This window comes from Mustela erminea, chromosome 8 (assembly GCF_009829155.1).
Source record: "Mustela erminea isolate mMusErm1 chromosome 8, mMusErm1.Pri, whole genome shotgun sequence".
Classification (NCBI taxonomy): Eukaryota; Metazoa; Chordata; class Mammalia; order Carnivora; family Mustelidae; genus Mustela; species Mustela erminea.
Window position 1 is genome coordinate 73,639,978 of NC_045621.1, and position 26,095 is coordinate 73,666,072.

The 26,095-nt window shown below is 40.4% G+C and overlaps 1 protein-coding gene across 2 annotated transcripts in view; it reads right to left on the reverse strand.

Annotated features, from left to right (window-relative positions):
- TTN (titin) overlaps positions 1 to 26,095 on the reverse strand; it is a 274,226-nt gene that overhangs the window by 241,911 nt on the left and 6,220 nt on the right. For both annotated transcript variants that reach the window (XM_032356075.1, XM_032356076.1), the window contains exons 4-28: positions 25,306 to 25,593; positions 24,729 to 24,814; positions 24,396 to 24,640; positions 20,204 to 20,531; positions 19,505 to 19,657; positions 18,705 to 18,845; positions 17,288 to 17,419; positions 15,993 to 16,130; positions 15,264 to 15,401; positions 14,646 to 14,783; positions 11,000 to 11,293; positions 10,773 to 10,895; positions 9,330 to 9,611; positions 9,002 to 9,067; positions 8,050 to 8,308; positions 7,781 to 7,841; positions 7,455 to 7,670; positions 6,398 to 6,540; positions 4,686 to 4,891; positions 3,912 to 4,145; positions 3,563 to 3,807; positions 2,387 to 2,658; positions 2,099 to 2,263; positions 1,835 to 2,003; positions 40 to 1,733 (exon numbers count right to left, since the gene is read on the reverse strand). In XM_032356075.1, the coding sequence (XP_032211966.1) occupies positions 40 to 1,733; positions 1,835 to 2,003; positions 2,099 to 2,263; positions 2,387 to 2,658; positions 3,563 to 3,807; positions 3,912 to 4,145; positions 4,686 to 4,891; positions 6,398 to 6,540; positions 7,455 to 7,670; positions 7,781 to 7,841; positions 8,050 to 8,308; positions 9,002 to 9,067; positions 9,330 to 9,611; positions 10,773 to 10,895; positions 11,000 to 11,293; positions 14,646 to 14,783; positions 15,264 to 15,401; positions 15,993 to 16,130; positions 17,288 to 17,419; positions 18,705 to 18,845; positions 19,505 to 19,657; positions 20,204 to 20,531; positions 24,396 to 24,640; positions 24,729 to 24,814; positions 25,306 to 25,593 (6,216 nt within the window). The remainder of the gene's footprint in view (positions 1 to 39; positions 1,734 to 1,834; positions 2,004 to 2,098; positions 2,264 to 2,386; positions 2,659 to 3,562; positions 3,808 to 3,911; positions 4,146 to 4,685; positions 4,892 to 6,397; positions 6,541 to 7,454; positions 7,671 to 7,780; positions 7,842 to 8,049; positions 8,309 to 9,001; positions 9,068 to 9,329; positions 9,612 to 10,772; positions 10,896 to 10,999; positions 11,294 to 14,645; positions 14,784 to 15,263; positions 15,402 to 15,992; positions 16,131 to 17,287; positions 17,420 to 18,704; positions 18,846 to 19,504; positions 19,658 to 20,203; positions 20,532 to 24,395; positions 24,641 to 24,728; positions 24,815 to 25,305; positions 25,594 to 26,095) is intronic.

Below are 26,095 nucleotides of genomic sequence, written 5' to 3' on the forward strand. Positions count from 1 at the left end.
AATAGAGACAGATCCATCAAACCAAAGACTTCAAATTACCTTGGACAAGTAAGAATGCATGGCTTGAGGTTTCCCCAGCTATGTTGATGGCTTTCACCATGATGCTAGCAGAGTCCTCGGCAGTCACATCTCTTATGACCAGTTCACATACGTTGTCCTCAGGCCAGTACCAGTAGATTCGGTCAGAGCGTTCGATCTTTACCCCATTTTTGTACCATTCACATTCAGGGTCTGGTTTTCCCACCACTCTGACCCGGAAGTGTGCATCAGATCCTTGGCCCACTGTTTGGCTTTGGATTCTTTCAAAGATTTTAGGAGCCTCCATACTAGGACTCAGTTCAATTTTATCAGGCTTAAACGTTGGAATAGTGATCTTGCCTTCTTCAGCAAGGGCTTTCTTCTCCTCTTCAGTTAATTCTTTGGTCCAGTGGAGAAGCTCATCTTTTGTCTTCCTTAGGAGCTCTTCATAGGATTCATCCTTCTTACGAGACTTGAGCTCCACAGCAGTAATGGCTTCATAATATCCCTCCTCAGTTCTGCGCTTGAATTTACTGCGCAGCTCTTCAGACTCTTCAGATACTTTTTCATGGGTAATTCTTTCAGCCCTTTTCAACTTCACAACTTCCTTGGCGTCAGTGGTATCAACAGGTCTATCTACTTTCTGTACTTCAAACTGAAGTTTTCCAGGTTCATGTATGTGAAACTCGGGCTTTGGTTCAGGGGCTCGCCTGAGGACAGACCTAAAATCTTCCCTCTGTTGGATCTCAAGTTTCACTTTATGCTCTATAACACCTTCGGGATTTTCTGCAGTGACCTTGACTTCCCCTGTGTCGTAGGATTTGCAATCCACAATGTCCAAATAGTGAATGCCATCATAGCGAACTCTGAACCTTTTGCTTTTGCGGATCAGCTGTCCATTGAGGTACCAGTTGACTTTGGGTTGAGGGTAACCTGTCACTCGGCAACGGAACCTAGCGGTCTCCCCTTCGAGTACTCTTACTGGTTCTGGGAACAAGACGATGTCTGGCTTTTGCTTTTCTTTTTGATCTGTTGTTACACCTGTAAGTGCACCTTCATGAGCCATCCTCTCTAATTCTTCAATTCTCTGTAAGCCTTTCCTCCCCTCAGGCAACTGAGATTCTTCCACAAGGCTTTTTTCATCTTTAACAATAAGTGTGGCAGATGTGTGATCTGTTCCATATTTGTTAGTAGCTCTGCAAGTAATGATACCACTGTCTCTGGAATATGCAACTCCATAATCAAGGCTGCAATACCCAAACTCATTGATCATACGGAGCCTGTTGGCTGCTTCAAGTGGCTTTCCATCATGGAGCCATTCCACCACCATTGTTGGGTCACCAATTGGTGTTAGCCTACACTCGAAGTGGGCAGGCCCAAAGCGCTTGAGTCTTAAGGAAGTGAGTTTTTTCTTGAAAAATGGTTTCTGTTGTTTCTCTTTATCATAGAGGTCACCCTCTTCCCATTGCTCCTGACCATATCGCAGATGGAGGGGCTCCAGTTCTGGGGCTGCAATCTCCTTTGCTCTGTAAGTCCCTCGTGGGATGATTAATTTTCTCTCTGGCTCAGGCTCTGCAAACTCAACTTCAACGTTCACTTTGCATCTTGTAGTGTCTCGGCCAGCCTTATTAATAGCAGTTGCAGTATACCAGGCAGAATCCTGGCTGACAGTGGAATCAATTTTAAGGGCAGCTTCTCCCTTGGTTCCTTCAATTCTAGAAAAAGTGAAAAAAAATCAATACAGGAATAGTTATTGCTTCCTTGGTTATTGGATTTGTATAATGAGCTTAGTTTTATTATTTTCAAGCAAACTTACCTGATTTTTGGATATTTATGAGGTACAATGATGTCACTGTTTTTCAGCCATACGATATCAGGGTTGGGATTACCCGTAGCTCTGACTTTCATTTCAAGTCGAGAACCTTCCTTTATGTTGAGGTTTTTTAGTTTTTCTACGAACATTGGTTTTACCTGATGTTCCACAGCTGGAAGAGAAAGGTTTTGATTCAGAGTGAGTTAGGACTGAAATACTTGTTTAAAGCCCAAGTGACAAGGTAGTTTCTTTCTTAAGAGCAAATACCTTCCACAGTTAAAATCACTGAAATTGAAGATTTTCCTGCCCTGTTTTGGGCAATGACAGTCCATTCCCCAGAATCACTGGGCATTGCAGGGACAATAATCAGTGACTGGGTGCCATCTTCTTTAATGACTACTTTATGGGTAAAATCATTGATAATTTGCTGGCCTATAAAAAAATTAAGTAAAAAAGAAAACATGTATTAAAAATAATTGCTTTTAAAGTGTTGTAGACACCTATAAACTTAATTTTGTGTTTAATGACTTGTAAGTAAAAACTTATCATACATACCATCATGAAACCAGAAGGTCTCTGGCATAGGTCTACCAACGACCTTTAAGTCAAATCTGGCTGTTTGCCCTTCTAAACATTTGAAAGAAGCAGGCTTCAACACAAAGACTGGCTTATACAGTCTCTCAAGTTGTGACTCATCTGTTTCCTCCAGCCTACGTCCAGGGGACATCCTTGCAGGGGACATCCGTGCGGGGGACATCCGTGCAGGGGACATCCGTGCAGGAGACATGCGTATAGGAGATCTACTCACTGAACGTGGAGAGACAGATCTGAAAAACCAAGGCAAAACAGAGTATTTGCATGAGGCACAGAGAAAACCCAGCAAAATAAACAAACCTCTTTCTTAACATCATTTTAGAATTGGCTTCATGTACATATTAGATGGCACTTCAAAATCACTGGGATTCAAAACAGAATATGTTATTATTGCCCCCAAATCTATGTTTTCCATATATTCTTCATCCCAATAGTAATTCTTCAACATAGCCAGGTGCCCAGCCTTAAAAATCTTGGAACAATTTTTAATAGTCTTTCCATCACCACCTGCCTTTAATTAGTCACCAACCCTTCTGATTCGACTGCCAAAATATCTCAATAAATATTGGTTGGTTAAATAAACCAATGAATACATTTATAGAAAAAGAGAAATATAATTTTTTATCTAAGCAAAGGGAAAACATAGAAATTATATTTGAGAAAAGCCTAAAACCTATCTACACATTGCAGCCAGACTGGCTTGGATTGGATTTCAAGTGTTGGCACCACCACCTATAGGCTGGGTGAATGAAGACAATTTTCATAGGCTCCCAGAGATCAAGTGCTCCCACTTCCAAAGCATTAATAATACCTACATAGAAGGGTTGTTGTCTAAAGAAGGGATAACATATGTAAAATTAGGTGTTTAGGAAACCTTGGTAATTTTCATTACATTAGTGACAGTATTGGCAAAATGAAAAGCATGCCACTCCAAGGAAAACGCTTTGTTCACCTTACACAGGGGTAAGAAATAAAAATGCTTGGCAATTATCTGTATGGCTAATGGCAAGTTTCTGTGCTTCTCAGCCTTCATTTTTTTTTTTTTTTGGTCCCTCACACAATAGCAGTTTGTTACTGGGATATTTGGTCTTTTAAACAATTTAAATCTTCATCAACCCAAATTATTCTGAGTCTTACCTGATTCTGCTCACTGGTTCTGGCGTGGGTATGTAAGTCGGAGCACCAAGAGGCGCCGCAGGCTCTACATACAATTTCCCTGAGCAAATTGCATTTCCTTTCATATTGCTGGCAAATGCAGTATAGATGCCTTCATCTTCTGGAAGAACAACAGGTATGCGTAGACTAGCTCTGCCATCTTGCAGAAAGTCCATTTGGTATCTCTCTCCATGCTTGATGCGTTTGCCATCTTTGTACCATGCAATCTGCAAAAAATATCATGCATTTTTTAAAACAATTTAGATAAAATAGTTACTGTAACTGATTTGTATCTTTATTGTAACCTGGAGACCTGATGTTTATATTTTACCTTGGGTAATGGATAGCCAGACATCTTGCAATGAAAAGTAACACCCATCCCCTCAAGAATTCTATAATTCTTTATTCTTAAGTCAAATCCTGCTTCAACAGCTTCAGATTCTGAAATGTCAACTGCCATCTTTTCTTCTCCATCTTCTTCAAGAAGTTCTTCTAACGTAGTCTTTATTATTCTGTATTCAATTTCTTTGATAAGCCTCTCTTCAAAGGAAGAGATATGGAATTCCTATATAGTAAAAAAAAAAAAAATGACAGTTTGTTAAAAAATACATATCCTGCGGAAGGAAATAATCTTTAAGAGTGCTAGTTTTAGAGGTAAGGATTGATTAAAGTTTTTGACTGGGAGAAAAATCTAGAAGCTTGTTTGGTTTTGTTGAGAATTAGATGAGTCACTGTTTTGTTTTTTAATGTGCATTATCATCATCTTTGTCAGTTCATACAGTGGCATCTTGTGTCAATGACAGCTTAAGGGCACGGGTTATGTTTGGAATGTCCATCCTGTAGATGAAAGGATCTGGGCAGTAGTGCACTTGGTTGTTCTAATATTTGTCTTTTCCTACATATATAGAATCCCTATTTCTAAAGCCATGTTGTGCAACACATCATGAAGATTAAGGAAACTCATCAATAGTGAATCTAGACCCACTAATCATAGTTTAACCCTGACCCCATCCCAGGAAAAGGAAAAAATTTAAAAAAGGGACATTGTGGATGGTAATTTCATAACTTATGAAATGATTTACTTGGTCATTATTGTTCTACTCACCTGTTCTTCTACAAAAGTTCTGACCATTACAGTATCTTTGGCCATTTTTTTCCTAATTAAGGCCTGTTCTTTTTCATACTCTTTCTCATAGTCAGAATATAAGAATCCAGGTGCTGTTTCCCCAACTTTAGGTTCTTGTACAAATGCAGTCATTTGTGTTTGGTAAAGCATCTCTTGCTGGGACTTCATCAGTGACTCATACTCAGCTAGAAGTTAAGAATATAAGTTTTTTTTTTAAGTGTTTATTTAAATTCTGGTTGTTAATATACAGTGTGATATTAGTTTCAAGTGTACAACAGAGTGATTCAACACTTGCATACATCACCCAGGGCTCAGCACAAATGCCCTCCTTAATCCCCATCACCTGTGTCACTCCCCCACCCCCGCTGACCCGCCACTTATCTCCCTTTTGGTTAACTTTCAGTTCACTTTCTATAATTAAGAGTCTCCTTTTTGGTTTCTCTCTCTCTCTCTCTCTTTTCCCCCCTTTGCTTGTTTGTTTTAGGAACATAAGTTAATTTTAGTATTTCTACAAAAAAGTGTTCATGCCACTTCATTCAGGCAAGCCCTACACCTAGGAAAAATTGATAGCCAAAAGGTGAATTTCCCAATTTTTACCATCAAAGTGCTCAATCTATATTAAATTGAATTCTCAAACCAAATTTTTATTTACAATTCAAAGCAGCTGCTACTATCGTGGAAAGAACTTTACATTACTGGTCAGTTCTTTAGGATCTAGCCTAGTGCTCTTCCTAATTTACTGTGTGGTTTTTGGCAATTCATTTATTCCCTGGGTCTTGAGTGTTTTATCTGCTAAGTAAGGATAATAGCTTTCTCTAAGGGGTGTTGTGCAGATCAAATTAGACAGAACCTGGAATGTCCACTATAATGTGAACAATTAAGCAAAAGTAAATGTGACCCATAGATACATTTTGTTTGGCCTGAATGTCATTATACTTTTTGTCAAATTATTTTGAATACTAAAAATCTTGATTTTCAGATTCTTCTTTTTTTTTTTTTTAAGATTTATTCATTTATTTTAAAAAGAGAGACAGAGCGTGAGAGAGCAAGCGAGCATGCATGTGTGTGTATCAGCAGGGGGAGGGGCAGAGGAAGAGGGAGAGAACCTCAAGCAGACTCCCCAGTGAGCATGGAGCATAATGCTGGGCTCAATCTCATGACCCTGAGATGTGACCTAAGCTGAAACCAAGAGTTAGATGCACAACCGACTGAGCCACCAAGACGCCCTTCCAGGTTTCCTTTAAAACTTCAGAAACTCTAGGAACACTGAGCCTGGCATGTGTGTGCCTGGCGACAACATAGTGGGGGTGGGCAGCTACTATGCCCTTAAGGCAGGGCTCAGGCTCTCCAGTTTGCCACTGTCTTCATGGGACTCACTAATATTATCTGCCTGGATCTGGAAGGCAACTGGAATTGGAATCCCTGCATCTTCAAAATATGCCTAGAAATAAATGCACCAAATAGAAACTGGTGCTAGAACCTTGAAGTTTAACACCAGTCTGGCTTTTGGGGCAATGTGGTCTAAAACATTTCCTATACAGCTGAGGTCAAGGGAAGGTAGCAATGGAGACAGAGCTAGGATATCAGAACTGGGATGTTTTAACAGGCCTTTTGGCAAACACCCAGCACTCCTCCTTCCTGGCGTTTCCTTTCCTATCATGCACACAGAAACTACTCAGAGCTGCCTTTACCTTCTTCAAGCAGGGAGGCAGATGCAGAAGTCTCGCCATGCTTATTACGAATGACAATAGTGTATTCTCCAGCATCATCTGCAAAGGTCATTGAAATCACCAGTCTGCACTCCCCAGTTTGCTTGTTGTAGCTCACTTTGTATCTTTATGGAAAAGAACACACATAAAATTCAGTCACAAAAACACTACGTGAAGAAACCAGCCCTCATGAGGATCTGTGGCACAAAATGCAATGACCTTAGACATGTGACTAAGCTTCATGTAAAATAGAAGATTGCTGAGAGAGGAAAATGAATGGACATGAGAAATGAGGGTCAAACAACTTTAAATTTTTGCTTTAAATAAGGTTCATGTATTCTTTGAAATAAATAATAGAATATACTACTACTAGTATCAACCATTTGAAAAGGGCTTCGGTGTTTATGTTAGCAAATGAGAGGTCATTTAAACACTTAGGTATTTCTCTTTGTTCATTATTTTGCTCTCTGTTTCATGTGAAGATCAAATGAATAATCAAAATAATAAATTCCTTTGAATATTTCAATATGAAGCCTCTGGTATGCTATATTTTTTCTTACTAAGATAAAAGAATTAGATTTTTTCATTTGTCATAAGTTTCAGGAAATTCAAGCTAAATCTTACATTCATTTACAGCTAATTTATTAGCATAAATGTTCATCATGTATAACTAAGTTTCTTCTTCATTACATGACCCTTGTTTTTTTTATCTTTTAGTCACTTAATTATTATGCATTTTTATTGAATCCTATCTTAGATGGTTTCTGGAAGAATATATGTGTGTAAAATTCCACATTTTCTCTATTCACTAGCTCTATACATGTATCAAACAAGAATACAGAAAAAATATATCTTTACATACCTTTGTCACAAAGCTTTGTTTCTCAATAAGACTTTGTGCAAAACTATAAAAATACCTCAGAATATACTCTGAAGTTTCCATAATGAAAGAGCCTACATTGGGGGGGAGGCTATTTCTCTGTAGGCTTCATATACATAATATACAAATCACAGATAACTCTGTCAGCCATCAAAATACCTGTATCCTGTGGTAAGAGGGACACCAGATTTTTTCCAGTAGACGTGAGGCTTTGGATTGCCGCCAACCTGACATTCAAACACAATGCAGCCACCTTCCACCAGTTTCTGGACCACTGGTTTTGTAATGAAGAAAGGAGCAGCAGGCTCTCCGGGCCCTGCCTGTTCCTCTGTGATGCTAGTATCCGTCATCACGACATCTCTGGACTCTATGAAGCTGGAAAGAGAATTCCCTCCATATTAGCTTCTGCAGTTGCAATGCGCCAATACCAAAGGGACTGAAAAAAATCAAAACTGTACTAGAACAAAAGCAGAAGTATGTTTTACCGTTTCTCTTCCGTGGTCAATCTCTCAGTCACTGTTGTTTCCTTTTCAAACTCCTCTGATGCTAGAATAAGACAGAAGTTTCTCATTTAAGTCGGGTATTGAGTCCGTTTTGTCAGTGACTTCTGCTTAGTATGACAGCTAAGCCGACCCTCCAATGGACCCCCAGTTCCCCAAGGGGCCATCATTATGAGGCACGCAGAAACTGCACTGTGGAAGGTGTTGGCTGAGGGCAATGGCGTGTTTAGAGGGCGGTGAGAGTGTGCACCAACCTTGCACAGCTAGATAGCAGGATGTACTGACGGTCCCGGCCTCATTCACAGCACTGCAGGTAAATCGTCCGCTGTCTTCTGCAAAGGCTTCGCGAATCATAAGACGGGCAATTCCACTCTGGAAGGTTATCTGGAAGTCTATGGAACTTTCTATTTGGTAGTCTTCCCTGTACCATGTCACCTTTGGGGATGGGTACCCAGAGATGTGGCACTCCAAGGTGACGGATTCACCTTCTATAACCGTCACATTTTTTAAGCCCTGAAGAGAGAAGGAAAAGGAAATAACGATAAGACGTGCAAGTCATTAAGTCATTAATCATCTCTATGAGTTATGACAAGTGGAAGGATTTGAACTTGCACATTCTCATGGCCATAAAATGGTTTTTTTTAAAGGTCAAGACTCTAGAAATATTAGTAAAGAAACCCCCTTGGAAACTGAGTATACCTAACTTGAAATAGATGTCAGGTGTTGCCAAGTTTGTAAGGCAGAACGGTATCAACACCATATAAAGGGGCAACTCTGTACCCTCTGTTATTCTCACATATTTAAACAAAGCAAATGCTGCCACTTCAATAAAACTTTTCCTGCTATTCCCAATCAGAAGTACTCTCTCCTTCCTCTGTTAAAAGCAGGTGCTTTTCACTGCTATATTATGCTTGTCAACTTCTATATGTATCCTTTTCTCTGATACTAAGGCTAAGATATCAAACAGGGCTGGATTGGTCTGTATATCTCCATAACTCTCCCAATAAAGCCTTATACCTCACAGAAACCCATTAAGTTTGTTGACTATGTGACTGACAGTTGCCAAACGGAATTCCTCTTTTTTCTTGCCAAATAGTGTATTGTCTTACAACTAGCCTTTGTGAACTCACTAAGGCCATTCCGAGAAGCTAATCTTTGCATATGTTAAAAGTATCAGACCACACACGCATCAACTTCATTACTCACCGAGACCAAGGTTGGTGGGGTAACCGGGATTTCAACAGGTGCAGGCACTCTTGCTACTTCTGTCACCTGTGAATTTTACAAAGGACGTTACAAAATGCCCATGAAATAGGGGCAAACTCATCAACTCCTAGCACATGCAAAATTGCAAACACAATTTGAGACACAGGAGCTCTGACCCACACCAGACTCAAAAGAATTATGTCTGAACATGGCAAAGGAGAAAGGGAGGGTGCCCGGCCGAGGGTGCCCGGCCGAGTACCCCAGTGGCACAAACAGGCCCCACTCCATAGCAATGGCTCAAGAAATGGCATGCAATCCAGGGACTGACCTTGGTTTCTCGCTCATGTAAGACTTTGAAGCGTTCTTCATGCACTGTGCCACCAGTGATGCTCACCCCTACCTCCTTCTTCACTTCGATGCCAGCTTGACTCTTGTAAGTGTCTGGCACATCAGTAAAGGGGAACTGAGGGGAGGGGGTAGGTTCGGCTCTCACTCTAGCCTCAGCAGGCTTCACAGTTGGCGCCTTCACTGACTTGGTGATCTTCTGAGCAGAAGGCGTGGCCGACAACTCTTTCTGTAATGTGGCGATAGCACTACCAGCTATCGATGCCTGAAGGGAAAAGGAGCAATCCATGTCAGAATTCAGAGAGCAAATGGCCACCATCCCTCATTCTGCCAGCGGGGTGTGGGGAGGGGGCCGAGTCTGTGGTCTATACAGTCTTTTAATGCTCTCACTATCACTCTTCTGATCAATGAAAAGGCAGTTAGAGATAAGCCTCTTATAAAGCTCGTCATCATTCCTGCCAATCTGTAAAACACATTTGGAAAATATCTTTCAAGGGTTGTATTTAGAGTCCCTTATTTCATGCTCCTCATAAAGGGATGGAGGGTCTTCTAAAGCTCAGTGGTGAATTTCCAGTTAACCGCCCTAACAATACCACAGTGGGAAATTCAAAATCAGGAAATTATGAAGGTATTTGGTGAATGCCTGAGAACTACATTAAGATAGCACTGTAAAGTTTCAGCCTCAAATCTGGGTGGCAGCTGAAAATGGAGATGTTCAGGAAAATATTTTGAAGGCTTTCTCACTTTTTATTCTATCACTTTCTACGGTTATTGAATTTCAGTAGTAACTTGGGGCTATTCCAAATATAGGTATTAAATGTTCTTTAAAATTCTCTGAAGGCACACAAGATTTGTATTCCATGTCTTAGATAGGTATGAGAACAGGGACTGATGTGAAGGGTTACTATGTGCTACCAACTTGCTAATGGTTTTATATGTACTAACTTGCTGCCGATGACAGAGCTAGGACACTAATCCAAGGCTGTGTGACTCTGCCACCCAACCCAACTGCCACATACACTACCTCTCTGCATCTCGTTATATTGAGTATATGAAAGCACGATTTTTCAATGTCTGACTTTATTACTGATATACATTCACAGCCTGAAGCATCTCACAGCATAAGGAAAATAAAACCATGTGACACACCATCTTTTTACAAATTGTGAAACAAGGAGAGAAGGCTGTATGAATGTGGGTCTTCTTTGAGGTATACGGTAACCTCCTCTTGCTGCTCGATGCTCAGCCTCTTGGACAAGTTTTGGGAGCTAGATTGCAGGGGCTCTGGAGTCTAATGACCATAAACAGACATCACCAGAGAGAGGCCCACGCTGGCCTACACCCCAAACACCCTGTTTACGTCACGCATTAGGTACTTATTTCCTTCAAGCCAGACATTTTTGCATCATGCTCTGTACCTTCTTACCTCATATCCATGTTCTGTCTTAGGGACAGAAATTTTTGAAACAGTAAAGTGAGGGCTTGCTGTGCGGGGGCGTTTATCCACATGGACTAATCTTTCAGTTGTGAGATCTGTAGTTTTCTTGATCTGCAAGGAAATGAGAATCTGTGACAGCACAGTTTACCAGATGACCAGTGCGGTTAGGCTCACTTTCCACAGATAGAGTGAAGATCCAGCAGGTGTAGACCTACCTGTGATGAAATGTGCATTCCCATTTGATCAGTAGTTGTGATATGAGTCTCAGAAGGAGCCTGGATCACCCTAGGCTTGACTGCTTTAGGGACAACGTGGGGTTCCGAGGCTGGACGCTGGGGATGCTCAGCTACCTTTGTGGTGGAAATGTGCTCCTTATAGCCAGACTCCACAGTGGTCTGCTGAGCATAGGATTCTTCAAGGTGCCTGGGCTCCCTGGGTTCTCTGATGCGGGCCTGGTCTACCGCAGCAACCACCGTCGCTACGGCTTCCGCCTTCTTCCCAACGTCCACCTGGAGACAAGGTTTCCAGAATTAATACATGGTAACGTCAAACTCAAGCCGGGATAGCTCCTCCAAGGACAGCCACTGAGAACAGACAAATGCCTGAAGGTGTGGTAGGGAGATGGCACCCATGTTACATGGCTCTGTTAATGTCTCAAGGAATGTGGCGCACAGACGCATTAGGAACTTAATATCTCATTGATGATTATAATGTAATGGATATCTAGTCAGATACATTCTGTATATACCTGCTTAATTAGATGAGACATTAAATCACACACACACAAACCACATGGGACAACACAGGACGTATATAAAGGAGGAAGGAGATTTTGAGTTTTTCTAGGATTCTATCTGAGGCTGTTAATTAGCACTTGGGAAATCGGAACTCTGGGGCTGGTTATCTTCATTGATTCTTTTTATTTTCCTGTCAATCACTTAGGTTAGTATTGCTGCAATGACAGCAATGATGAAAATGCACTCAAAACCCTCCTGGACCCATCCAGAAAAATCAGCTGCTACTGAGTTGTACAGTTGCATGCAAATCTGAGATAATGTGAAAGCTCATGAAACAATAGTGAGCATATTAATTTTCTTATGATTCCCTAGGGATACAAATTTTTAATCTATTAGAAAATATCTTCCTTAAAAAACATGAACAAAGAGATTCTGATTAAAATGAAAGTGTTAATCATATTTGGATTCAAGAGAACAACCTTCTGCAGTGAGGTTCAATTTACTTTCATTATTACTGGGAGGTAAAGCCAAGAAAAAAAAAGCCAGAAATGTTGTTTTCTCATTTCCATGAATCTGATTAACATAAATAAAAACAGTCTGCAAAGGTGTTTCTCTTTTAAAGAAAGCAAACTGGCTGATGTGGCTTACAAATTATGAGTCTATGCAATACTCAGAAATAGCATATCCTAAAAATCACATCATTGTGTCTGTCAGCGCTCTTTAAAACTAATGCTGGAGTATTTTATTAACGTCCAGTTTTCTTTTCTATGGCTGTGAATGAAATCGAGGTCTCATCTGAAATGTCCTTCAAGGATGCTGCCTAGGTATTTGCTAAAATTGTTCTTGGAATCATTTAGGATATAAATGAGGGTTTTTTCTGCGATGAAACTGGGCATTTAGTGATCACTGGCTTCAGTCAGTGCTTCTTTCCAGTAAGCCACAAACAATCTCATCTTCCCTGAAGGATTGCAAATGCCGATGTCACTTTACCACTGCGTCATAGGAGAAACTGTGAAATACACATGAGGCTTAGGTAAGTTAACTTTGGTCATCTGTTTTTCTTTTTTAAACTATCCAGGTCATTAGTTGATTTGAATTTTACAGATATTTTTAAATGTTATCTATCTTTGACAGCTAACACAAATATAAATATTTAACATCTCTCATATGTATTTAATGTGGGCCAAAGATTCAAATGAGATACAATGTAAATGCAATCGTTCTACAGGCAAAGTAGTATGTATTAAGTATACATACACTTTCAACATATATGTAAAGACTGATATATCATTCTCTCTACATATAAATATGTTTATATATATATGTGTGTGTGTGTGTGTATACACTTAACATTTACTATTTTGCTCATAGGGTGATTACATTACATCTCACCTGACTCTTTCAACCGGTCTGTGAGATACTCAGGTTGAATTTTAGTTTTATTTATTTTAACGAGAAAACTTAGGCTCAAAGAAATCATTTGCCAACTAAAATGCACAAATATGAAAATCTTGTTCCTCACTTAAAACTTCTACAAAGAAAAAGAATCTTAATTATGGGCAGGATACTTAACATTGGAGAAGCATCTATGTACTCTTCTCCTGAGTTATTACACATTGAGTTCATAGACATAAGCTGTTTGGTGGACAACCACAGGTGTGTCCTCTTTGCTGGTACCATTTTTTTAGATGGACTCACATCTCTCCTAGTCTTGGAACCTAGACCAACAGGAAGAACTGGAGCAGGAGACCCCAATTCAGACCAGTTAAATGCAGAGAACTAACTTAGGAAATGCAAAGGAAAGTGTTATTTAATCTGGCTTTTCGCAATGAGAAACACTAGCTGTTGCCCCAGAGGAGCCGGGCGAGGTTTAATCGTCTCTCATGCTTGGTGACCTCTTCGGCAATTACATGGAACGATAGAGCACAATGACTCATGCGGCATGAAAAGTTATGGGTGCCATGATGAAATGGGACGAAGCAGTGCTTTTCACCTCCACAGCATCAGTTTTCATCTCCTCCCGGAAGAGATGGATCTGTTCTTGCTTAATAGCAAATCCTTCGCTAGTCCTTGGCAGTGTGGCTGGTATAGTAGGTTTTGCTGTGGTAACTATTACTTTGGGTATAGATATTTTCTCAGCTTCCATTCTTAGCTAATTTTTAACAACAAAAATAAGAGTCAAATTGATGTGATTTGGAACAAACAGCAACAATTTAAATATAATCTCAGACAAATTATGTTATGTATTGGCACTCCTGTCACCAGTGAGATTTCTGAAAGGCTGACATGCCATTCAGTATGAGACTTGGGTAAAGGTTTAGAAAGTTGATCTTGTCTCAGGCCTTAGGGAAAAAAAAAAATAAAACAAAACAAAACCCAAAGATGGAGGCATAGAAAACAACACTGAGAGAAATACAGACAGGACTCAGCCATGACACTAAAGGGATTTCGTTGGCAATTTCCAAATACTATATTGACAATAAGGAATAAAAGTAGGGAAATGGCTTATTTGGGGTAAATGACAGAGTCACAGTAGGTTGGTTAATTCATAGAGATTTCACAACTACAAATAGATCCTACAAATAAACTTTTTCATGGCTTATGTGTATTTTGGTTGGGTGATTCCTTCTCTAGATTTTAATACTGCATCTTGTTTATCTTTAGCAAGATTTAGTATAACAGGCACTGTAATTTTCTCATCTGGTATTTACAGAAAGAACAAAAGATAAACTTTCACTTGAAAAAAAATCATGGGTAATTTCCTGAAATAAGTCTGTATTTTACAACATAAGATACTGAATTTATAACCCCTCAAAACATACATCTTCACGACAGTAAGATTCATCATGAACTATCTTAAAATCAGCCTGCATGCAATTTCAGTCATCAACTTTCAGAGAACTTCTAGATGTTAATAATAAAAAATGGGAAATAATAGCAAAGAGATCAGTGGGGAGAGGAATATGTAGTAATATTAACAACAATAATTTGGTTTTTAGTTTCCAATCATTTAATCATCTAAAAAATAAATTAGGTTAATAGTGTCTCATACATAAGAAATTCTGAGATTGGGATTAATGTATTATGAAAGAGGGGATTGCACACTTGGAATAGCGAGCATCACCTTTCCATGAGAAACTTGGATTTGTTCTTGTCTAGTAGCCATTCCTTCTCTAGTTCTCAGTATTGTTTCTTGTTCTTGGGCTTTAGCAGTAGCAACTGCTATTGTAGACAAGGCAGTTTTCTCAGCTTCCTTCCTCATCTGATTGTTACAGCAAAATCAAAGTTGAAGTTGCACAGGGCTTTAGACACACAAGGTATGACCCTTCCCCCCGCCTAGTGGGGATGCAGGATGGAGTCATTCAGAGTTAACTACACAAAAGAAGTTACTTGACAATGTTTGTATATACGGACTGGGAATCACAAAACACAGAAATGTTAACCAAAAAAAAAAAAAAAATCTCCGGATGATTCCATATATTTCTTTTTAAAAATCAGGCTAAAAGTGCTCATCTTCATGCAAAGAATAATGGTGGGGTAAAATGAATTACATGTTACAGATGGATGAAAATCAAGTGTGCAGATAAAATTAATGGTAGGCAGTCAACCATTCACCATTCTGCTTTTAGTGTGGGATTCAAAAAGGAAGATACAGACTAATAATTCATAACACATCATAGTTAATGGTCTGCTAGAAATTAGTTAAAGATCAACTTTTCCCATCTCAAATACGTGTATTCACCTTTTCCTGAGTTATTTGAACTTGTTCTCTTTTGGTAGTGATGCCTTCTCTACTTCTTGATACTAAATCTTGATCTTGGACTTTGGGTGTGGCAACTATGACTTTAGGTACCACTGTTTTCCTAGTTTCTTTCATTATCTGGTCATATGATAAAAAGAAAGGTGAGAAAATGGTCATTAAATTTCATACAGCCGCTAATAAAAGAAACAAGTCAAAATGGAGAAAGGAAGCAACTTTCTTCCTGTTCACGGACACTTCCATCACTTAAAACTATCGTATTTTGTTGCTTGGATCGTCTGTGCTGTTTCATTGCTAACAGTATCAAAATAAGCGCAGTCTAGAAGAAAAAAATGTGACCAGCAGTGAAAGAACAAAGGATGCATTTCTCTTTCTCACATTCTTCTTCTTACGACCCACAGGAAATTCTAGTACAGCCATAATCAACACATACTTATGTATTTTGTCGACTGCCCCCGAAACGGGAAGATGGTAGAATGAACTACAGTGTCATGTTAGTAACAATCCAAAGAAAGTTTGAAAGTTAGGAATGAAAAGTGGCAGTGAAAGCTAGAGAGGTGGCAAACGGATCATGAGAGATTTGGGGGAGCTTTCTATTTGAGTTACAAAAAAGGGAGGTGAAGATGTGATGAGTAAGACCCAGGATGAACACGCAGGCAGCTTGCAAATGACATGATGGAGAGTGAATTGCACACCGGCAGGGGTCATCACCTTTTCCTGAGTTATGTGCATTTGGTCGTGTTGTGTGGCAATTTCTTCTGGAGCTCCCAGGATTGTTTCTAGCTTTGTGGACTCTGCAGTGGCAGCTATCACCACGGACGCAGCAGCTGTCATAGCTGTCTGTCTTATCTGATTTTCAGAGTAAAATGAAGGTTTGAGATTCAAAAGAAATGGTGAGATACCCTTGCAATGTTCAGAAGAATATAAAATGTTTAGTAGCAAGGGAGAATATCACATTTCCATCCTAAGGGCCAACACTTAATGTTTAAAACACAGACTTTCGTTTTCCTGAAGAGTAGACTTCTTTTCTGCCCACCTGCTCCTTCGCAGATTGTCCTAGAAACTGAAAAAGGTCTCCTTTTTGAGGTATGTTGACACATGAAGACCCAGTGAGCAGCCACTGGCGAATGAACGGAAAACCAGAGTCAGGCAAGGCTAGCCAGGAACTGGCATTGCCATGGCAATGGGACTCTATGCCACGATCATGCCAAGTAGGGTACACAGGCATCCAAAGTCTCTCCCTCACTCCAAGGAGAAGGAAACTCATTCAATAGCGTGTCGTCAGCCTTCAAAGGGTATAGAGTATTCTCAGCTAGACTTTTGTAAAAAGTAGCTCTGGGATCAGCAGAGAACAGGAGGTCAAGATTGGTGAGTGCAGGCACAGACGGAGAGTTAAAAATAGATGCTTCTTTCCTGACCCCTTAAGGCTAGATGTCACATGCGGAAGAGAAGGGGATGTTGGTGACACTGAGGTTATTCTCAGGTGGCTCTGTGGCACAAAAGCAGCAAACACTTCTAGGTCCCTATTTGTCAATCAGGAATTGGGATATTTTCTTGAGGAAGGACTGGTGTTCCTTCGGGTCCAGCATCTCCTCACTTTCCCTTGAGATTTACTTGGCGTGCTCAAGGCTGGTGTGTACATGTGTGTACGCACATGTCTTACAACCGAAGTGACTGAGGGCTCAGGCTGCATGTGAGGAAGCTGTACTGGGGGTAACTGGACTGGGATGGTTCTGTCTTCCATTTCAATATGCTCTAGAAATGTCACTGATGCGCTCCCAAATGGTTCCTACCATCTCCCCACTACTGATCAACTGAGTGAAAAATTGTGGAATGAGAACAGAATCTCCATCACAGAAGAGTTTCAGAGAAACAAAACAGAAACAACAAAAAGAAAATACATACAAAGACTTCTCCATTTAGAGGTTCTGGTAATAGGGTACACGCAGCTGGCTAGAATGTGTATGTGTCAACGAACTACAACATAGTTACAAAATCAGACTTACTGTTTCTTGAGTTACTTGTTTTTGTTCTTGTTTTGTAGTAATTTGTCCAGTAACTCTCGTTTCTTGCTCTTTGGCTTTAGTTGCAGAAATTATTACTTTTGGTACAAATGCTTTTTCAGTTTCTTTTCTTATCTGAAATCAATGATAAAAACAAACTCTTATTGTCTCCCTGTCTCTAATGGAAGTGACATGATGTTTATTAAATACAAACAATATAACAAACAAACTTCTTTCTTTCTTTGAGGAAAGAAGTAAAATCTTTTTCTGGAGATATTACTAAATACATCATCTAATTTTCCAGAACCATGCCCTTTTTTGGCCTAAACCATAATTTATGCTGCTCAGGGGGAAAAAAAAAGTTGGATTCAATACCATTTAACTGAATTGGAGAGTTGCCATCTTCTTTAGAAAGACTTCCAATTTTTCATAAATGGGTATATGGGCAATACTATTCTATGCCACTTCTGTCATCTAAAGGTAATCTTAGAGAATCAGGTATTAGAATGGAAGGCCTTAGAAGTAATTTGTCTGACACTTTACCATTACAGATGAAAAATCAGGTATGGACAATTTATAATCTATATTTATATGATATTTTTGCTTTGGAAAATTTCCTAATTATGATGGCTTGGAACATCCAGACTTACTTTTCTAAAATTGAGATGTATGGTCAGAAAAGTTTTGTACATATCCCAGGCAAAATGTTTTCCAAATCCTTCAGCCTCTGAAGGAGGCTGTTTGCATCTGGATGCCTAAGGTGTGTGGAGGGGGGACGCGGGGAGTAGTTTTCCCCAGTTATCACTCTCAGACACCATCCCTGACATTCCAGATCTCAGGGCTTAAAAAGACTTGAAAGTTCATCTTCTCAAACCCCCAGCTGACAACTGGCCCCACTGGCCAAAAGCCCAACCAAGTGGCCTTAATTTGATTTGTCCCTAAATGCTTCCAATCATGACTACCCTTTTCACTTTTTTTGGGGTCATTTGACCTACAAAACCCATGCTGTCCATTCCACTTCAAATTCGTGTTCCAAGGTTCTCCTACGGGGTCAGGAAGTAGTTGCCAAGCTATTTTCAAAGCAGTGTGTGCCTAGAGTCCTTCTCTGTTCCTTCCTCAAAATCTACTGTTCCAGGTTTGACCTCACTGGAGTCATGTTTGCTTAGTGCATCTCCAGAGCGACAGAGATGAAACCCCTTGTTTGTGTTCAAAGAAGTCTCTTTTGTCTACACAAATGAAGCATTTGGGGACTCTAAGGGATCTTGGTATCTGGTAACCAGGAATACACAGATACAAGGGGATTTTATTAGTTTGGTAACAGCTATGTTGCACAAAAACAAAACCCTTCACAGTAAACATTATTATGTGTGCTGACACAGGAACGACAACAATAATTTACATCAAAACCCACTTTTTTCACCTGTTCATGAGTTACGTGCACCTGCTCTTGTTTTGTCGTAATTACTTCTCTGGTTCTTGATTTTAATTCTTGTTCCTTGGCTTTATCAGCGGCCACTACTACCTTAGTTACAGCCGTCTTCTTCTCTGCCTCTTTTTTAATCTAAATTTCAGAGGGGAGAGGAAGGGAAGAGTTTCATGCAACCTTATATAAAAGTTCCAATAATAAATCAGGATGCAGACAGAAATGTCACACAAGAGAGGATAAGGGGGGAAGCTGGAGTGATTTTGAACTATAAAACACATCTATTCAAATATGAGATTGGGAAATTATCCTGGATTTATAACACTTTCCAGCCATGAATCAAGGGTCACATTTGTTTTGAGGAAAGTAAAAGCAAAGGTCTTTTGGGGAACCTTGCAGAATGGTCCCCCCACCCCCGGCTCTTGGAGCAGCTGAGCTCTGGACTGACTAATCTGGGACCACAGCAATGAAAGCACACACACTCCTCTTGTTTAGCTGGCTTTCCTGGCCACCCTTTGTCTGTCTTGACCCAGGACCATGTTGACACTTGAACTCCTTCTCTGACCTCCCATGCCAATTTTCTGCTAGTTCACTCTTGTCTGTCTACCTGCCTAACAAAGACCAGGATCTGTAGGTATTTCTATCTTGAATACCCTGGGTATCTCAAGCCATCTTTTGCTCTGAGTCCTAGAAGTCTGGGCCACAGTGGGCTCAGGACTGCCCTCCACACACTTGGGTTGCAGGGTTGCCACAGGATCTCTACACGCCCAGCTCACTCTGGTCGGCCACGTGCCTACCTGTTCTTGAGCAGGCTGGATGTGCACAGCAGTCGTGGTTGTCCTCTGAGCAGTGTGCTCTACAGCGCTGATGACTGGTTCTCTCACTCTGGCCATATCAACAGCAGCAACAACGGTTGCAACAGCTGCACTTTTGTCAGTTTCTTGTCTCGCCTGGATTGGAAATGACCAAGTCCATTTTTCAAATGACATGCCCAGCAGACAGTACAAAAGTGCAATGGAAATGAGCAGCCGCGAGTAAAACACATGTGGGATAAGTGTATGCCATTGCCGAGAGAGGGGGCATGTATCGTTAAAACCTGTATTTTCTGAAAACCTCATAGAACAGAGACTTTATCCCAATTAAAAATGATTTTCCAGGGTGCCTGGGTGGCTCAGTCGGTTAAGCGTCTGCCTTGGGCTCAGGTCATGACCGAGCCCTGCATTGGGCTCTCTGCTCTGCAGGACGACTGCTTTCCCTCTCCCTCTCACCCTGATTGTACTTCCTCTCTCACTGTGTCTCTCTCTGTCAGATAAATAAGCAAAATCTTTAAAAAATATATTTTCCAAAGCATGAGCCAAATTTGGCCTTCAGTTTCTGTTATGTTCGTCTGTTCACATGCATTTCCCCTCCTAGCCCCATGGACACAGCTTCACGGCAGGGTTCCGGTTGGAAACACCACCTTGAAAGGAAGACAAAGCAGGAGCACTGGGACATACCTCCGCAGCACCAGCAGCCATAGCCCCCGCCGCAAAGGCAGCACCGGTTGACAGGCTGGCTGCAGCGCCCGCTCCTCTGCTGACCGTCACTTGCTCCTGGATCCCATATCTCCCTTCCCATCTCTCCTCTGTCCTGATCTGGGTGGCGCTCGTCACCGTGGTTTCTCTCATCTCGGCTTCAGATGAGGCCACATAGCCCTCTTGCTTCCAAGGGGGAGGCACTTCGGGGCCCAGGGCCATGCTGGGGGTCTGGGTCTTTCGGACGAGTAACGGAGACTTAACGGATCTGATGGGGGATGTGGAGATTCTCCCTGCTGGAGACACGGATCTGAAAACCAGATGGCAGAGGTCAGGAATGGCAAGACCCAGGGCTCCTCTCCCGGTCCTCAGATTTGAATGACGGAAGGAAAATCTGAAAGTGCTTAAGGCAGAGTTTCAACACGTGTGCCCCATAACCTATTCAGAGGCAGATAATGTACTTGACTGAAAGTAATTTGTTTTAAATCTTGGTAAGCCTTAATCTCATCTGCTGCAACTCCGTAAGAGGACCAGACTGAATTCTAAGCTAAAGAATGTTGTGCCCTGCTCCACCTTCTCACCATTTAAAAAAGTCAAGACAGCAGAAGATTTTCAAATACAGCAAAGGAAAGGATATGGTGAATACAGTAATCAGAAATCTAAATTTCTCTGTTCTCTCAGTGGGGGAGGCTATATCAGACAGGTGTCTAACAAAGTAAGGTTTCTATTATGAAAATGCTTGTGCAATTCTGGGCTAAAGGAGTCTCAGCTCTTTTCTTTCCCTACAGACCTCTCGCAGCTTTCACCATGCCCACAGGCCTGCGAACCTCCAGGCTAGGGAGGGAACTTTCTTGGGACCTTTCTTGCAGAGCTTTTTTGGGTATGGGCTGTGCACCGGTCAAAGTGCTGTGAACTGCTCTTTTAAATTTTCTCTTTGTTTACCTTCACTCTCATTGTGTTGTATTCTGGACTTCTTTTGCTATCCATATAGTTACTATGGTAACTGGATATTTGAAAATCCAAGGATTCCACCATTTTTCTATTAAATTGATAAAGCGCTTCTTCTAAAATAGTTTTCATTGTTTTTGTGTATATCCCAAGTGCGATAGCATCACTTGAAGAATCTAGGTGTTAACTTCTGACATTTATGGCTAAAAAGACAGTCCCTGATCTACACTAATAATTCTAGGGGTTAGCCAACTATTTTAAGATAACATTTTCATAATTCACTTTTTGATTGATTCTTAATCAACTCTTCCCTCTAGGTGGCAGTATTGCCTCATCATTGACTATAACTACTGGCTTTAGGAAAACATTTATAAATATACTCTGGCATTAACTCACACGGATCATAAGTGAAACAACTATTCTAATTAAGGTGCAAGGCACCATTGATATCTGCTCTAAATGACAGAGTAACTTAATGGTACACTACAATATCAACCGGTTTCATGAAGAAATGTTTACTCCTTTTCTTAATGAAGGGTGTTTTAGTGAACATCAATTTACATTTTATATATGAAGTCGTAAACGAGTAAAGGGATATCTGGGGGAACAGGTCCCTGTTTTAAAAGTGACTGCCTTAGAAATACAACAAAAACATCTAACACTGTTCCAAATGTAGGGTCTAACCAAATGAAGAAAAGCAAAGTGACATGTACTTCCAAGTTTCACACTTGTTCATCATAAAGTGGGGTTTATCTCCAAAAGAGTTAAAGACATGATTAGCATGACAGCAGTGATTAGCAGCAGGCTACAGGTAAGCCCATAACTGTGAAAAAATCAATGTAATTTGAGTCATTATAGGAAAGTGCTTATTTTTGCTCTTACAATAAAACATAATCACCCGGTCACAGCTAGATACGTGTACCTTATTCAACAAGATATGTTTGCCTTCCTCTATGACAAAAATCAAGATTAAATCATTAGACATTTTAGGAAGTAGTCTATCTGGCATGGCCATTATTTTCTCCACAAATTGCTATTTTTATTTCTTATTTGAAAGCAAATTTCAGGGACTGAGTAATGGGGAGTGTTATTAATGAACTGCCAGCGCTGTTAAGACAGTCAGAACGCTCCATGGAATCAGGGAAGCTCTGTAATTTTAAATGACCCTTAGGCTTGGATTAAAAACACAGGAAGTTGTTATCTCCCCCAGAAATTACATTTGGCCTGTCTTGCGGTTGCATGGTGTGCAAACTTGCAGCGAGCCTGGGACAGAACAGTTTATTTATTTGATAGCAAGACATGTTTTTAAAACTGAGGTTTTGGTTCAAGCCTTCTTTCACATTAGTGTTTGCCAGTACCTCTAATTTTTCACTGTGGCCAATATAATAAGAACTGGAAAATCTCTAGCTTTTTTCATATATTTTTCAGACATTTGCATTGCCTCTTACGTGAAATGTTTGTCTTCTGTTCATTTTTTCCCCATGTGTGTTGCTTTTTTCCTTTAAAAATTAATTTGTGGATGCTTTTTAATACATTTGCTATTTCATAAATGTTGCAAACATTTTGCTCCTAGATCTACTGTTTGCACTTTGCTTCTTTGTGGGATCTTATTAAGCATCAACACATACAGTCTTGTACATTATGCAAGGTTTTGAGGCTTATGCATTTCATACTGTAGCCATTGCATATTTAATACTTTCAAGGCAGAAACAAAATATCTTGAGGAAGAGACATTTTAAAAATATTTTCACAAATGCACGGTTTAGTTTAGCAATGACCTTAGTTTTGCCATACATACATTTTTATTTTAATGTAGCTGAATTTCCAAATCTATTTTTAAAGCTCTCCCTCACTAATGTTTTCCTAAATAGCCTCTTTTTTTTTTTTTAGTACTTATTTTATTTAGTTTTTATTCAGCTTTTTTAGTCAGGTTGAGATTTATTTTATAAATGGTGTGAGGTAGAGGTTTATATTTGTTTTCATCCAAAAGGAAAGCTAATCAGGCCAGCATTCTTTATCTAGGAAAATGTCCTTTATCCCACTGAACTGAGAGGTCACTTTGATTAAAACTGGAATGGACTGGATACTTGATGTACTGATATTTCTAGATGCTCTGTTCTGCTTCTCTGATGTGTTTTCTATTCACTTACCAATACTACAGTGTTTCGATTTCAGTAACTTAAAGAAACTTGAATATTTTTTAGGTCAACTACCTGCTTATCATTCTCCCTTTAAATTTTTTCTTGGCAGGGGAAATCCCTCTATACTACAACAATGATATAAATTGGTCAAGAAACATTTTCTTGTTTACTCCAAACTTTGGACATTTTTTTCAGTTCATCATATTAAAAACCTCAGCAGGTTAAGCCAAGTTCCAACATGTCAAATTTGCTATGGATAATCCACCCTTGATCATAGAATTTCTGAGCCCTGATGAGACACACTCACTTTCTGAAATACCTCCGTAGTAACGAAGCTTAGAAGCCCATCTTATTTTCTATGGAAAATGACATAAGCAAATGCAGAGTATTTAGAAGGCTTTACTTCTTATCAGAAAACAATTATACAAATTGTTCTTATGCGCCACCTACAAAATACCTTCAACTAATTATCTCATTGAATCCTCACAACACACCTTGAGAGCAATCTTACGTGATTTTCTTTAGAGTACACATGATAATGACTAAGACTCTAAGTGAATTATTTAACCTCTTCAGCTCCACTCACCTATCTATAAAATTAGGAATGATAATTCCTAGAGGTTGCTGTGAATATTTAAGGAGATAATAATACACAGAATGCTAATCAAATGTCTGACAGAGAGAAAGGGGCTGATATATAGTAGTGACTATTTTATTGTCATAATTATTTCCCTAAGTCACACTGTCAGCAAATGATCAGGCTGACTAAACATAGGGCTTCCACCCCTAAATTCTGTGCTCCTTTTATTTCCCAGCTTTCTCTTGGCTCCTAAAGCAGACCTTTGTTAAATGGAATACAAATAGGAATTCAGAAGCAGAGTTTATAAAGTCGTCCAATTTACCTGGGGACGGTGAAGATTCGTAAAAATCATTTTCAGGACCTTTCAGCTTACCTCCTTTACCACATGCTGCAGTTTTGATTGCTTCCCCCTACTTCTCTTCCTTCTTTCTCTTATTTCTCATCTTACTGGATGAAACCTAATTCAAAAATGCATAATGACTTGCTCTCCTTTAAAAGGCTTTACCTGACAGGAGACGGGGTTGGCGCCCGCACGTGTCTGACCGGGGACGGGGAGTGTCTTATCGGCGATGGGGACTGCTGGCGGGCCAGCTGTGCTTTGGCAGCAATGGATGGTGGTGTGGGAGACCTTGACTTGGGCTTGGGAGGAATCCTAGGGGGTGCTTTATGTGGCAGCTGTTGCCCAGCGGCTCCATCCATGACCATCTCAACTGTTGCAACTGATCTGGCATCAAAGTGGGCTTCAAACTTCTGTAAAAGACGAAAACAAAGCCCGTGTTGAGGGGGAACATTGGCAACTTTTCCGAAAGGTCTGAAAACCAGCGATATAGAAAAATACCTTTTCAATTCGGGTTTGTCTTGTTTCTGAAATCTGAGCAGTCGAAACAATTGTCTTTGTCTTTTTAGCGGGTACTACTTCTTCACCTGTGGGGAGGGAAAGACCAAAATTTAGGAGGAGGCACGGCAAACCATTTCTGAAGAGCCAATGTTAATTCTGACTCCAAAGTCAATCGAATTTTCTAGTTGTCTCAATGGGGGAAAATGCAGGATGTTTTGGATTTTGCATTAGTATAAATTAGGTTTTAAAATAGAGTATGTTCATTATTAGATAAGGATTTACTTAGAACCATTTTTTTTAACCCCTTATTGGTCAATAATTTGAAAACACAGATGACTTAATGGAAATAGTGTCCAGTTCCTAACGGCCTTAATAAGTGCAGAGCTCATCAGTGAGGCTGAGCTCCTGCCTGGAGTCTCAGAGACTTTTCTTTTCATGGGCCTTGAAAAGCCAGCTGCCAGGTTCAGCTCCCAGCATCGCCGAGGCCCCCAAGGGGAGGCGGGTGGTCCCCTGGCCCTCCTGCATCCTCCATCAGTAAGTACTCTCTCCTCCCGGTTGCTCTGCCTCTGCCACATACCTTGAACCAGCAATTCGGCAGTCGAAGTAGCTCTTCCAACGCTATTGGTTGCATTTACGGAGTAGGTCCCGGAGTCTTCAGGGTACGCTTCCGCAATCAGTAAGCTGTAGAGGTCGCCTTCTTGTGAAATTTGAAAATCAAGGGAGCTCTGGATTTCCGCTCCATCCCGATAGAACTTCACCACAGGTGTAGGGATTCCGGTCACTCTCACTTGGAGTCGTACTTGGCTTCCTTGTCTCACGGTCATGCTCTGCAGTCGTTGAACAAAGTTGGGTGGCGCTGTCTCTGCTGCAGGGGGAAGCGAGGAAAATCAGGACTCCAGCTAGGGTGCTCCCAACAGGTTATTTTTAAACTGTCCCAGCTCTGTTTCCAAAAGGAGGCGATGACTCCTGGAACCAAACACCCTTGACTGTCCTTGAGCCCAGTTCGTGCATAGGATAGCAAGAAAGGAGCCAGAAGATGGCAGAAGATAATCTCGTCACCATATCTTATTTGTATTTGCTTTGTTTTGTTTAGGAGCTGTAAGCCACCACGGTTTGTTTTTTGATTTTTAAGAAAAAGCCTCGGTATTGTAATGTTTTTAGAGACTCTATCGGACACTTCCTCTCAGCCTCACATCTAGCACTATCTTAACCTGTTAAAGTAATTTTGTGTATTTCAGTAAATTGCATTGAAATGAATTCTGATGGTTGGTTTGATAAGGGGACCTGTGACTTAAAAAATCACTCTTAATTTAATGTTAAAAACCCTAGATTGTCTCCAAATTGATGTATTCAAATAACCCAAATAT